Genomic DNA, 13,286 nt, shown 5'->3' on the forward strand with positions numbered 1-13,286 from the left:
AGCCTTGTCCGGTATTCTCATGGGTACTGCAGTGGATGAATTGAGAATTAGCAGTAACATAGCATAATTGCCAACAATTGCCCTTTCCTTCCACTAAGGGAGGTGCCATTTCATTGGCATATTTGCTGTTACACAATTGAAATAGAATCTTTTGATTCAATTCATTAACTGTTAATAAATATCTATTAAGAATACTTCAGAAGTAGAAACAATCTTCAGAACTACCTTTTCACTTTTCACAATGAAATACACAAGAATGAAATTTCCATCAGCAACAGTGTAAGGCTGTCAAAAAGGCTTTCCTTCAGCCAAACTTTCTCCACTAATTTTTAAACTTCGTACTACATGAGATCATAGGAAGGCTTCTTACCTTTTCTCCAGGAAACCCAGGAATTCCATTTTCTCCTTTTGAACCTCCTTCACCCTGTAAAATAAATGCATTTATATAGTGCGTCGTGTAATTTATTGTAGTTTGTCAAAGCAGCCATCACGGTCACATAAAATACCATAAAAACCATGCAGTCCCCTACATACAGTACAATATCACTTTCAACATATCAATGTAATATATATATAAATTTGATTTTACAAACCATATTAACCTCAAAATGGTTAATTCTGGTTCTTGTCAGATTTTTATGCTCCTATTTCTGCTAATGAATAGCAAACAGTGCTGTAGCCACAGAAAGTGACTGTGAAGAAATGAGAAAAACAATTTTATATACTTGAAAGATAATGAATCACAACAGAAATTAAAGCTTGAAGTTGAAGATCTAGACTTGCTTTCTGGCCAAATGCTGATGAAAAATAGTGGATTCATTCTCCCAATTACCATGTACCATCATTACGTCTTGGTAGTATGTATTTAAAAGTCAGTAACAGCTATCTTTTTTGTTACAAATGTAGGCATTCAACCATTTTATTTATGAAATGTTAATTTAGAAAAACTAGGATTTCTAGTGTTCCAGACATTGCTCAATGCTGAACATAACACATTATTACATCAGTCAGCACAATCCCGTGCAGTTATTCCAGTCTAAGCCCATTGAAATGAATGGGCTTAGAATGGAGCAACTCTCCTTTGTACTGCACTGTGCATTTTCACAGTAACATCACTGAATTGATATGTCTATACCACTGCCCTGGTACTAGAAACCACTGGTGCGCTATTAGTTAAATCAGTATGTTTTTAATGTAAAAAAGTGCCAATACTTATATACAAAGTTCTCCTGATTTCCATTAGTTCCCCCCTCCCTCTGTAGATGTTAGGGTAGGGCTCTTTATGCACATATCACTTCCTGTGCAGCTGGGTAGCAAGTTTTGCTTCAAAGTGGGATTTCCCCATGTCTTTTTGTTTACATTTGGTGTCAACCTCTCCCAAAGTGTCTATATATAGGCTGATCCACTCCCACCCACCCCCCACTCTTTTTTTCATTGCCATGCAGTTTGGGAGTTTGCCAGCCTTTTTTGGTTATCTTTTATCAATTGATAGTTTGTCAAAGAAGCTTGTCTCTCTAGCTAGGTCTGCAATGCCCAGCAATATACACAGCAACAAAGTCTTGCAGAAAGCTTGAGAAGGAAGAGAGGGAGGAAAGAAGGCAGAAGTAGCTGTGGGCGTGGGCAGAGATGAGGAAGGCAGACAGACAAGAGCAAACTCAGCCTTGTCAATTTCACTGGGTTCACCACCCCAGCAATAGACCTTGAATGTAAAAATTTTTAAGCCAGTGGGGGAACCTGATTGTCCTGAAATAGGGACTGATAGTGTGGGAGGTAGTGTGATGTGGGTGGTGGGAGGGCAGAGAGGAGTGAGAAAATCTGAGGAAATCTTAATGCATATGGATCTCCTTCACTCAGTAGTGTAGCTCCCACAGGGCGGAGAGGGGTGCGATGCCCCAGATGGAGCAGCGGTGGAGGCATGGTCGGGTCATCGAGGGGGCATGGTGGGGGCATGGCGTGGCATTCCAGGGGCGTTCCGGGTGATGTTGCGGCAGGGGGACAGGGAGTACGTGCGCCCCGGGCACGGTTTCCCCTTGCTCCACCTCTGTCTTCCTTTTCCCTATGAAGGGAGAAAAAAGTTGCACTTAAAGAGGTTTCAGAAATGGGATTCTCTGATCTGAGAGTGGGGTGATTCCTGGAGAGGGGAAAATGTGGGCATAATTGAGAATCAAACCCAAAGGGAATTTATGGTCAAAACAAAGGAGACCACGTGTGTGTTAATCTTAGGTTTTTATATACCACTTTTCTTACCTTAAGGAATCTCAAATCTGTTGGCACTCTCATTCCCTTCCCTTCCCTTCCCTGCAACAGGTCTCTTGAGAGAGTTCTGAGAGAACTGTAACTGGTCCAAGGTCACACAGCAGGCTTCATGTGTAGGACTGGGGAAGCAAACCTACCTCTCTAGATAATAGTCCACCATGAAGAAGAGGAGGAGGAGGAGGAGGAGTTTGGATTTATATCCCACTTTTTTCTCCTGATAGATGACTCAAGGTGGCTTACAAGCTCCTTTCCCTTCCTCTCCCCACAAGAGACACCTTGTGAGGTAGGTGAGGCTGAGAGAGTTCAGAAGAACTGTGACTAGCCCAAGGTCACCCAGCAAGATTGTAGGAGTGCGGAAACATATCTAGTTCACCAGATAAGTCAGTATATCACTATAGGCTGAGAATCCCCAGTCACCTGCTCCTGAGGGTCCACTAACCTCCAGGAACAGGTGTATACACTGCACTGTTTTTTAAATTTCCCCTCTCTATTTGTAGACATTATTGGGTAGGTTATATCAGGAATATATATGGCCTTCTGCACTAAGAATGTTTAAGTAAAGTGAACTTTTGAGAGATGAGTTAGATTTCATCATTCAAAAGAAATGAGGATTTCATAAACATGACTTGACTGTAGATTAGGCTTGATGATTCAGTAAACTCAAATGACAGAAGAACCCCCCCCCCAAAAAAAACAATCCTTTTACCAATTAAAAAACCCTCAGGTGTACTTAAAAAGTTGATTACACCTGGGGCTGAAAAAAAATGTTATTCAGTTTTTTGGGCTTTTTAAATCTCCCTCCCCGACAGCCATCCCAAGCCCATGTGGACTTGGAAGTCAACAGAGGACAGAGGGAGAGAGATCTCCGTGGTTTGCTGAGCAATCTCTGTGGGCAAGAGACTGGACAGCTCATGCCTACTTAGTGCTCATGCCTACTGTAAATCTATCTCAGAAATTACTGCTTCAGAAATTATATCACAAATTGAGAGTCATGGACCATCATTTTAGTAGGATCTGTGCTCGAGGGCTCTCTTACCACCCTGACGTTACTAGGCTTTTCGTGTGTCTGCTTCCGATGGGTGATTCTCTGTTACTGTCTTCCAAAGTCTGATGTTTGCAACAGGAGAAAAAGGTGTCTAGGGTTGCCCACCTTCAGGTGGCACCTGCAAATCTCCAGCTATTGCAGTTGACCTCCGCATGACCAAGATCAGTTACGCTGGATGGCTTTGGACTGAATGGCATTATACCCTGATGAGGTCCCTCCCCCAACCCTGCACATCCAGGCTCCAGCCCCACAATTTCCAGGTATTTTATAACCCGGAGCTGGCAACCACTTTTGCTAATGCTGTTTCTGAGATAAAATTAACAGCCCAATCCCATAGCAGCTTTTAGTCAAAATGTTGCTAGATTTCATCATTGGTCTCTCAAATAACATATAACAAGTCCTTTCACATGTAGGGTTGCCAGGCCTCTATCTGCAACCCCTCGGAGATTTCTAGGGTGGGAACTGGAATGGTCAGGTCTGACCTGGAACTGATATGCTCTAGGAATGCCCTCAAATCTCTATGGTGTTAACTATAGGGACTGAGGGGATTCCTAGAGCATAAGTCAGAAGTTATATCATTTCCGCTATTCAAGATTGTTTACCCTGGACTGCTTTGGATTGTATGGCATTATACCCTGATGAGGTCCCACCCCCAGCCCACCCCCAGCCCTGCGTCTTCAGGCAACTGCAGACAGTACATGACTGTAATTATTCAGCAGTGCAGGCTAAGGGCGAGCGTGCAAGAGAATGAGTAACTGACACATTTCACTGTTTAGTGTTGTTTTTTACCCATTTTGTGTAAGCCCCACCCCCAAGCTGATGTGCATGGTGATTGGCTCAAAGTGGGTTATGAATGACAATGACTGGAAGTGAGTTGTTGCCACCACAGCTAGCCTTTTATATAATAGGATATATCTGTTGTATTCTTTGTTAATACAACTTTAAATATTTTGAAAAAAGACATTAGGAACATGCATGAGAATGAAGTGTCACAAGTCAAGGTTTTAAATGTCTATTATGATTTCATTCAGAGCTGGAAAGTTTTGGTGCCTGAGAAAGGACTTTGTGTCATGAATCAGGGTCTTTAAGAACGTCAAAGTTGGTGAGGTTGAAGGTTGGTTTATGTAAGAATGTATTATTTTCCTGTTACAAATGAAGAATTCACTTTTAAAATAGTCTCTCTATATAGTATGAATATGTTGTAATGATCCTCTAATGAAGACACCAAAACAGATCCTTAGCTAGATAACCTAGCAACATGATTGCACCATGAATGTCTGGAAACAGCTATATGTACTTTCTTAAAAGGCACACCAGCCAATAATTTTTTTGTTGAATAATGATTTGTATCTAACCTTCTAATGCCTTTAAAATTTAACGTAATAAACACTTTGCATTTTCTTTTTGTTTAAACGTCCTTTATTGTTAATAGTTGGTTTTGTTTTGTGACTGAATAACTATGCACCACGCTTACCCTCTTTGTATCTGTATTGTGCCTTGTTTACGATGCTTACGATGGCATTGCCAGTATTGTCCATAGCACAGAATGCCTCATATTCTAAAGGGGCTAAAGAAATCAAATCCCCGCTATCACTAAAAGCAATATTTAAGTGATGGAAAGTCATTAGCTAAAGGGGAAAAAATTCATATTTTCAAACTGCTTTCTAAAAATAAAAGGTTTCTGTAAGTCACTGCTCCTTTACATGCACTAAATTGCCTCCTCAAGTAACATCCTGCAGCTTTTATACCTGTCTCCTTCAAATCACAGCATTCATTCACAGGAACTCAAAGGGCTGCACCTGTAAAACCCAGCTGGCGACACTTATTTACTGGCATGTGAGCATGAGGATGAGCAAATTAAGCAAAATGAGCAACACATGGATGAGCAGCTGCACTCCATCCAGAAATTCAACTCCAATGAATTGAAGTAATGATGTTTAGTGTTCCTCATTCAGTTTTGAATGCAGGCATGTTAAATTGGTTCAGCCACCAACAACAAGACCCAATCCTGAGTACATTACTAGCAAACGGCCACCAGCGCTTAAGAGAGGGAGAAGAGGATGAGCAAAAATGACTCATGTCAGCTTCTGTGACCACCCACGGGATGAGCATTACATCGTAGTCTGCTTCCTGTGCTGCTTCCAGCTATTTTAAGAAAGCTCTAAGCCATTTTGTTGTCTCTCACAGTATATTTTTACATGTTGCATACTCTGAATTCATGTAGTTCTATGTCATGTAAAAAAGGATGTCTAACTTAACGGGCTAGAAATCATGCTAAATATACACAGCTGCTTCATAACAGTAAATCAGCTTTTTTCCCTTAAGCCTTTAAGATAACTTTATGCCACAGTAAATTAGATTATGAAATTATGCCTGCATCACATAATTTTGACTTCAGTAGAGAAGAAAGTCTAATAAGCTATTCAAGTCAATGTTTATCTGTGTCTGGAGCAACTAGCATTTGACTTATTAGACAATTTCTGTGAGATATAGGCTGTTATCCTATATTGTCACCTTTTATTATTTTTCTAAAACCATGTAGTAATGCATAAATAATTCTTAAACATCTAAAAGACCTCTAACTTACACTGTGTAATCTACCATGAGTCTCAGTGAAAAAAAGCAGACTGTAAATAACCAAAAATAAAATAGGAAAAAAATGAAAAAATAAAACAAAAACTTACTCTGGCTCATTCCGCACATGCAGAACAATGCACTTTCAAACTGCTTTCAGTGCTCTTTGAAGCTGTGCGGAATGGCAAAATCCACTTGCAAACAGTTGTGAAAGTGGTTTGAAAACGCATTATTTTGTGTGTGCGGAAGGGGCCTCTGATGTTCATTTTAAAAATATTACATTGATGGTCCCATCTAAATGGGCCCCAAATCCACTTGTGGGAGCAATGTGCAACCACGCAAGCAGATTTGCTCTTCCTGGGACACTTGCCACCAGGGCGCTCCCCAGCGCTGGGACACTGCGCTGGTTGCCACACCAGCATCCCAGGACTCCGTCACATCTGGCGTAGTGAGGGAGGGGTGGGGCAGGGCCAGGGGATGAGCCAATGTTGGTGATCTCTCTCCTGGCCTTTGCTGGCTCAATTGCCAGTGACCTTGGCCTCAGACCTACGCCACCAAAAAGGTGGCGCAAGTCCATTTAGCCCAGTGGAGGCTAATTGGTGGCAGGAAGGGTTGTTTTTTTTTTACTGTTCAGGCCTCCCCACACCACCGGGAAGCCTGCTTGGAGCAGTGGGTCAGTGCCGCATTGGTGCCACAGCCTGCTGCTGCTGAGTTTGGATAGGGCTGCCCCACTGCAATCTTAAGCAAAGTTATATTCCTCTAAGTCCACTGAAGTCAGGGGGCTTAGAAGTGGGTAACTCTACTTAGGATTGTCCTATTTGTTTCTCTGCTCTTCCATCTCAGAAAACTTGCATTGTTTAATAGAGGTCTTGCAACTTGGCCTTGAAAGTCATAAAAGCACAGACTAGTTTTAATGTCAGGAAATTTCTAGTTGTCCAACAAAATTTTGTCATGTTCTGCATGCTCAAAAACTAATTGGCAATTTTTTTTTATTTTTCCCCTAGCTTAGTCAAATTATACTATCCACTTCAATCAGCGTTAGAATGCTCATTTTACTTGCAGAAAGGTTGGTGTACATGTGATTTCCTATTTGTCCTAATTAAGAACATCACTGAGGAACGAAGGACTTTTGAATTATCTTATTGATCCCTTTCAATATAGGGCCTTTCCCCACTTACCTTAAGCCCCGGCTACTCTCCTCAAGTAGCGCGGGGTCCCCCGGCACTCCCCATTACAGGGGCGGTGACAGCGAAGCCCCGACACAGCCGCTGTCGCGCCCCCTCAGCGCGCGGCATCCCTGGCGCTCTTGCAAACGGCGCCTTTTGATGACCCCGCGAAGAGCGTGGGGTCGTAGGGACGCCTGGGCGCACGCCAGAAATGACGCGCACTGTTCTCAGGGGTGATCGTGGTGAGTGGGGAAACGCCCATAAATAGAAGACATTGCCAATCCACAGCATCATCCTTACCTAGTCCCAATGAAAGTTTAGCTGCCCAGTTCTGCACATGTCTACTTGGAAGTAACCAGGTTGATGCTTTATATTAAGAATTCAGTATTTACTTATACATATATGTTGAATGATCAATTCAGTAAACATAATATTATGATCATCACTGTGCTGCATGCAGTTTTTCTAAAAATCAAGAAAGTCTGTAACACTTATGGCTCCTGGTAGTGCTTGAAAATTCTTGGGGGGGGGGGTTCGTGATGTCGGGTGCAGTACCATGTTACATCTGGTTAAAAATGTAATAAGAAGCTCTGGGAATCACTAGAAACACTATGGTTTGCTATTAGCGTGTGGGTTTTTTTTAAAAAAAAATTCTCCTGACACTCAGAGTTGCTGTGGACAACAGGGGAGGGCAGGGGACCTCATAGCGTCACCAGGAACCTTTCCAGTTCTAAGATGGACCACTGGTCTGATCCACTGAGGTTCTTTTCATGTTTTTATGTAAAGCCTGTGAACAAGCAGCAGCTGTTTCACTGCCCTACAAAATGACACAAGTAAAAATTGAGGCAGAGAACACCAGGTATGTAGGTTTATACCAGGATCGATATAATCTATCCAATGGCAAAGGCCATATTTCATCACAGAGAAGATAAAAAAAACCTAATGTGACAGCTAGCTATCCTTATTACTGAAATATTTTGTCACTCAGTGGAGGTACCAGATGAATAGGTACAGGCAAGGCAGTAACAAAGTGCATGCTGCTATTTCACTTGATAGCTTCTCATGATATTTAGTCTCGGGTTGGTTTTGCTATACCACTCCTGCGCTTTGCACATTTCTGTGCAAGTATGCAAAGAACTATGTTGGAATAATGAGTGATAATGGCTCAAATCAATTGCACCTCCTCTGATGCTTAAACAGTGTGTCTATTCTGAAAGTAATTTCAGATCTTTCTGGTCAGGAAATGCCATCATGAAAAAGAATGAATTTTAAAAAATAGTAGATATTGTGACCTTTGATTATCATGCTTACTCTTTGATGTCTGACCTAAGCTGCATATACAGAAGTGATTTTTCTAGACTATTTAAACATAGTCACATTTAGAAGTTAACTTTGACCCTTGTTTCCAAGCAGTGGCATTCAAGTGGTATCACCCCCCTGACCTTTCCCTGTGGTCTTCTCACCTTTCTTATTCTTCAATTGCATGGCACTGACCTGATATGCTAGACCTGTTATTACTTTGTTTGATGCCACAGTTTTAAGTAGACTGGAAACCAGCTTCTGTGCACTTCCTGCAGACAAATTGTTTTGTGCCCTTTCCTGCAGAGGCGAGGCAGATAGCAACCACAGACAGGGAGAGGAGGCCCTTTCCTTTGAGACTCATCTGGTACCACTGCTACTCTGTTTCAGATGGCATTTCTTTTTTTACCCAGGCTTTTAATAAAGATTTGATCAACTGTTTTTACAACACGCTTCTACCCTGAATATCATTTTAAGGATCTTAGAAATTGCCAATATTTTTATGCTCTGAACTTGATCTGCTCTGGGTTTTTAAGCCCTTTTTATGCTCTGGGTTTTTAATAGTTTGACTTTTAAGTTTTTATGATTCTACCATGATTTATTGAGTGAGCCACCTTGAGCAAGTTTCTGCAGAGACAGCATATAAATATTTTAAATAAATAATTATCATGAAGTGGTTCACAGTCAACAACCGAAGTACTGCTGAGAGCCAAAGAACTGGAACTGGGATGTAAAAAACAAACAGGACAATACAGCATGCTGTGACATAGTGGGTTGGAATAGGATCAGACTGACAAGAAAACACCATGTAAGATAACAGTGTTCTGCATGAAGCTGACAGAATGTGGGGTTTCGGGGAATTTACTCTCTGGAATCTTGATTCTCTCACTTCATGCAAAGCTCTCAGGGAAGGAGGAAGCAGTACACCCTCCTCCCTTGGCAGGCATCCTGCGCAAAATGAGAAAATAATCTCTGCAAGCCCGAAGAGGAGGTGGTGGGTAGTGCAACAGCTGGCTTTCCCCCCCTCAACCAGTGAAAAGGCTTCTGCCAGGCTTGTCATGCTGCCAAGTTACTCAAGAGTAACACTACAAAGTGGCGTGGCATCATATCCTTCGGAAAATGGATAGCCTTTTCACAGTCTGAAACCCAGAGGAATGTGAACATCAACCTTTCAGGGTGCCCTTTAACTTGCTAAATGAAAACAGAAAAGGCCGGGAAGCAACATAAATAAATGGATGTTTCATATGAACCGCAGTACCTCAAATGCCAGATGTACTGGGACACCTTCCACTTCTTATCCACTATAGGCGTAGGTTGAAAGAACAACCAGCTGGATGCACAGTTAGTGCCATGTGCTTTCTTTTGTGCTGCCAGAGCCAAACTAGATGTGACAGTTGTCTGCTCTACTCACATATAAAGTGAGGGTGGTTGGCTAATTTTTTACATCAAAAGCTGTGCATGGGTGAGGGAACTGAACTTTCCCCACACTCAGGCTCTTTCCTCCCCAGCCTAACTGACTTACAACTTTGGGGCTGGCCTGAAGAAACAGGCTGAAACAACAGCGATAATTTAGCTCTCCTCATTGACATGCCTCTTTTTGTGCAAAAGTAGGCACCTCTGCTTTATATGTGAAGACACCAGACATGTAAATTAAAAATGAGTGTCTGCCTGAGATATCTAATTTACTCTTAGTCTTAGGTCGATTTTGCATGTTGAAAGTGCTCCGTAGCTTATCCAGGGAGTGTACCTGCTGTAGGGCTTCTCACCCTGTGGGACTTCTCACACTGCTGCCCGGCTCTTTCCTTTGCTGGTGAGGGAAGCCCTGAATGGTTTGCCACAAGCCTGGTTCTTTCCCAAAAGCACCACTTAAGCACTACTTAAGTGCTCTTCCGCAGTCTCTTTCATGCATGTGTGGGCAGCTTCCGTTTCTTGCATTCGGATTGACTGAATATTGCCACATTCCTCCCACTCACTTTCACTATTTTAGTTTTAAATAACTCTGAATACAAAACAGACACTGAGAATCGGCACCCTTGCCCCCCCACCCCCGACTAAAATCCTTGTGTGTGCGATGGGATTTCCATCCTCCACCCCCATCCACCTAAAATCTAGATTCTTGCATGTGCAAGAGAATTGCTGCCCTCTTGTTCACGGCACCTGCACATGCTGCTTTTCTGCCCAAGGTTTCTCCCTCCTTTCTAAAAACCAAGACTTCTCCCTTCTTTTTTTTTCACTGCAAGGGGGGGAGCACCAGTGGTAGGATTCAAGTAATTTAACAATCGGTTCCAAAAAGAATCAGTGATAGAGAGAATTACAGAGAATTACAACCATTCTCTGAACTAGACAAAAAATAAACTACTGGTTCTACTGAATAGGTGCGAATAGGCTGAATCCCACCATTGGGGAGCACCAATTCTCAGCACCTGTCCATTGATGGGACGGCTCAGAGCAGCGAGGTGGGAAAACTGGCCCCGGTTCTGCTACATGGCAGTTTTGCATGGCAGCGGAAGCCTCTGGAGCAACAAAAGAACCTCAACCTTTGCGGTTCAGGAAATTGGCAGAGCAAAGCTAATGCTGTGAGGCGGCTCCAGGGCAGAATCGTGGCATCCACATTGCAGCACTAGGGGCAGTGCAAAACCCCCAACTGCACCGGGGCATTTCCTGTGCCAACAGACAAGCAATTTTGGCATGCAAAATTGGCCTCAAAGTGCAATCTTTAGCAGGTCTACTTAGTATTTACTCAATGGAGCTTACTCTAGAGTTGACTGAGAGTGTTGGGAGCAGAGACATGATGGGGCATTGTTGTAAACATGGTGATGTCACTTCCAGGTTTTCTGGGATGGTGGTAGCATAGAATTTCTGGGGATTCCTACAGCTACCTCCATCATTTCCAGATTTTCCCCAAACGTTTTGTTGTTGTTTTCCTTTGTCACCACTTGGAGTGAGGGCAGGTAACAGGAGCTCAGGGCAGAAAATGATGCATCCCAACTCGGAGCTTAGCAGTCCTGGTTTACTCTCAGGAAAGCATTCTTATGACTATTAGTCTGATTTGTCCCATGAGGATATCTCATATCCGTGCAGGAAAACATGGTTTTTCCATACATGGAGTCCAGGGAATCTAAATGCATAATCCCTCTTCCCTACACAAACTGAAAAATAATTTAACAGTTAGTAAAACATGGCACACCATGATTCCAACAATGGCTTGTTCCCAGTTATACCCCTGGTTTGCAGGACAAGTGCCAACCATAGTTTGCCAGTTCAGATGTAATGAAAAATTATGATTTTCTACAAACTCAGAAATAACTAATTATGTTGCTGGGCAAAAGGTGGGTAGAGAAGGGTGAAGAAAAATTGCAAAAGTAAACTCTAGGCTCTTTCAAGACTCATTCACATAGTGGCCAACCATAGCTTTTACAAAAAGAGAAGAGAGAGAAAGGAGGAATAGGTAGATTCCCCAGGCTTCTTCAGTGGTAGATTTAAATCAAAGAAGCAGTTGCAATCTTATATATCTGCTATGTATGCATAAGTCATTCCAAGCAATGGGACTTGGTTTTTTGTAAAGGTTTTGCCATCAAGATGCCCTGTTTGAACTGCAGAGGTTTGCTTTGCTTTACTTTTTCACGTCAGTGCAAACTAAAGATCCCTAAGGAAACAGTGGAGGAATGAATAAGACAGGAAGAAAAGGTCAAGCAAAAAGGAATACAGCATAGGTCAATGGAAGGTAGACTATGTCAAACTAATCTGGAAAAGATAATTGGTTTTCTGGACAAGGGAAAATGCAGTACGTTTAGTCTATTTGGATTTCAAGCAAAGCATCTGATATAGCACCATATGGGAGATTACTACTTAAATTGGAAATCATGGGCTGTATTGTGGTACCATAGACATATAGATAAGGAACTGGTTAAAACAATACACAAAGAGCTGTATGGAAAGACAGCTAGAATATCAAAGATAAGCTACGGAAAAATAATTTTCATTAGCAACTTTGGTGATGGAAAAAGGATGCTGATGATATCTGATATATATACAGCTGGAAGGTGATGGTAAAATTAGGAGGCATCATTAACACAAATGAAAGCCATATATGGGAGCATCAGAAATGAGATGAGATGAAATTATTGTAGAGAGTGTTAGCTGCATGATTTGATAAAGAATAAGTACTTTGGTCTGTACTGTGAAATTATGACCTGGAAATGAAAAAAGAAGAAACTACCTCTCAGTAAATAATAAAATCTTAGTAAATAACAAAGTTAGTAAAGGCCACTGGCATTATTCTCCAAAATGATAAATTTCAGTGTGCAGAAGATGGACAGGAATACTTACATGATTAAAGAGACTTTCATGATAAAAAGGGAAAAAGTGATTTTCTATACTGGCAAAACTGAGACTAAGAGCGGATAATACTGTACTCTGCACAAATACGAGGAAACATATGTATGTTGAAATCAAAAGAGAACATTGGTGCAAAAACCAATACGTTGGGTAGGAAATCATCAGAAATTATGATGATGATTTTATTTTTACATCACTACTGCTTACTCTCCCTCCCACTCCAAAATGCTAACATGTTAAATTATCAAGTCCCCAACAGAGCATCAACGTCCTGTCCCTGGGCAAACTAGGCTTAACCAGCCACAGACTCGCTGCTGTAGCACCCATAGAAGAAACTGTGGAAGCTCAGCCGCCTCCGAAGTTCTCCAAAGTCACCCCATGTGCCCCAAAGTTTATTGGAAACAGTTGACAATATCCAAAATTTCCACTTGCTGCAAAAGTTGTAGCTGTGGAATGATGCACATCGGTTGGATTCATTTGTGTGCTTAGCTGCTTGGTTCCATTGACAGGCTTGGTCACTTGTACTCCAAGTATGGAAGCACAAAGAATGCAGCAGCCACCACCCAGGAAGCCAGCTCTTCACCAGCCATTCTAAGAAAACTGTCGTC

At 42.0% G+C, this 13,286-nt stretch overlaps 1 protein-coding gene across 1 annotated transcript in view; it reads right to left on the reverse strand.

The window, feature by feature from the left end:
* COL19A1 (collagen type XIX alpha 1 chain) overlaps positions 1 to 13,286 on the reverse strand; it is a 248,436-nt gene that overhangs the window by 160,484 nt on the left and 74,666 nt on the right. Inside the window, exon 11 of the mRNA XM_048496321.1 lies at positions 371 to 424. Within this exon, the coding sequence (XP_048352278.1) occupies positions 371 to 424 (54 nt within the window). The remainder of the gene's footprint in view (positions 1 to 370; positions 425 to 13,286) is intronic.

Source organism: Sphaerodactylus townsendi, linkage group LG01 (assembly GCF_021028975.2).
Source record: "Sphaerodactylus townsendi isolate TG3544 linkage group LG01, MPM_Stown_v2.3, whole genome shotgun sequence".
Lineage (NCBI taxonomy): Eukaryota > Metazoa > Chordata > Lepidosauria > Squamata > Sphaerodactylidae > Sphaerodactylus > Sphaerodactylus townsendi.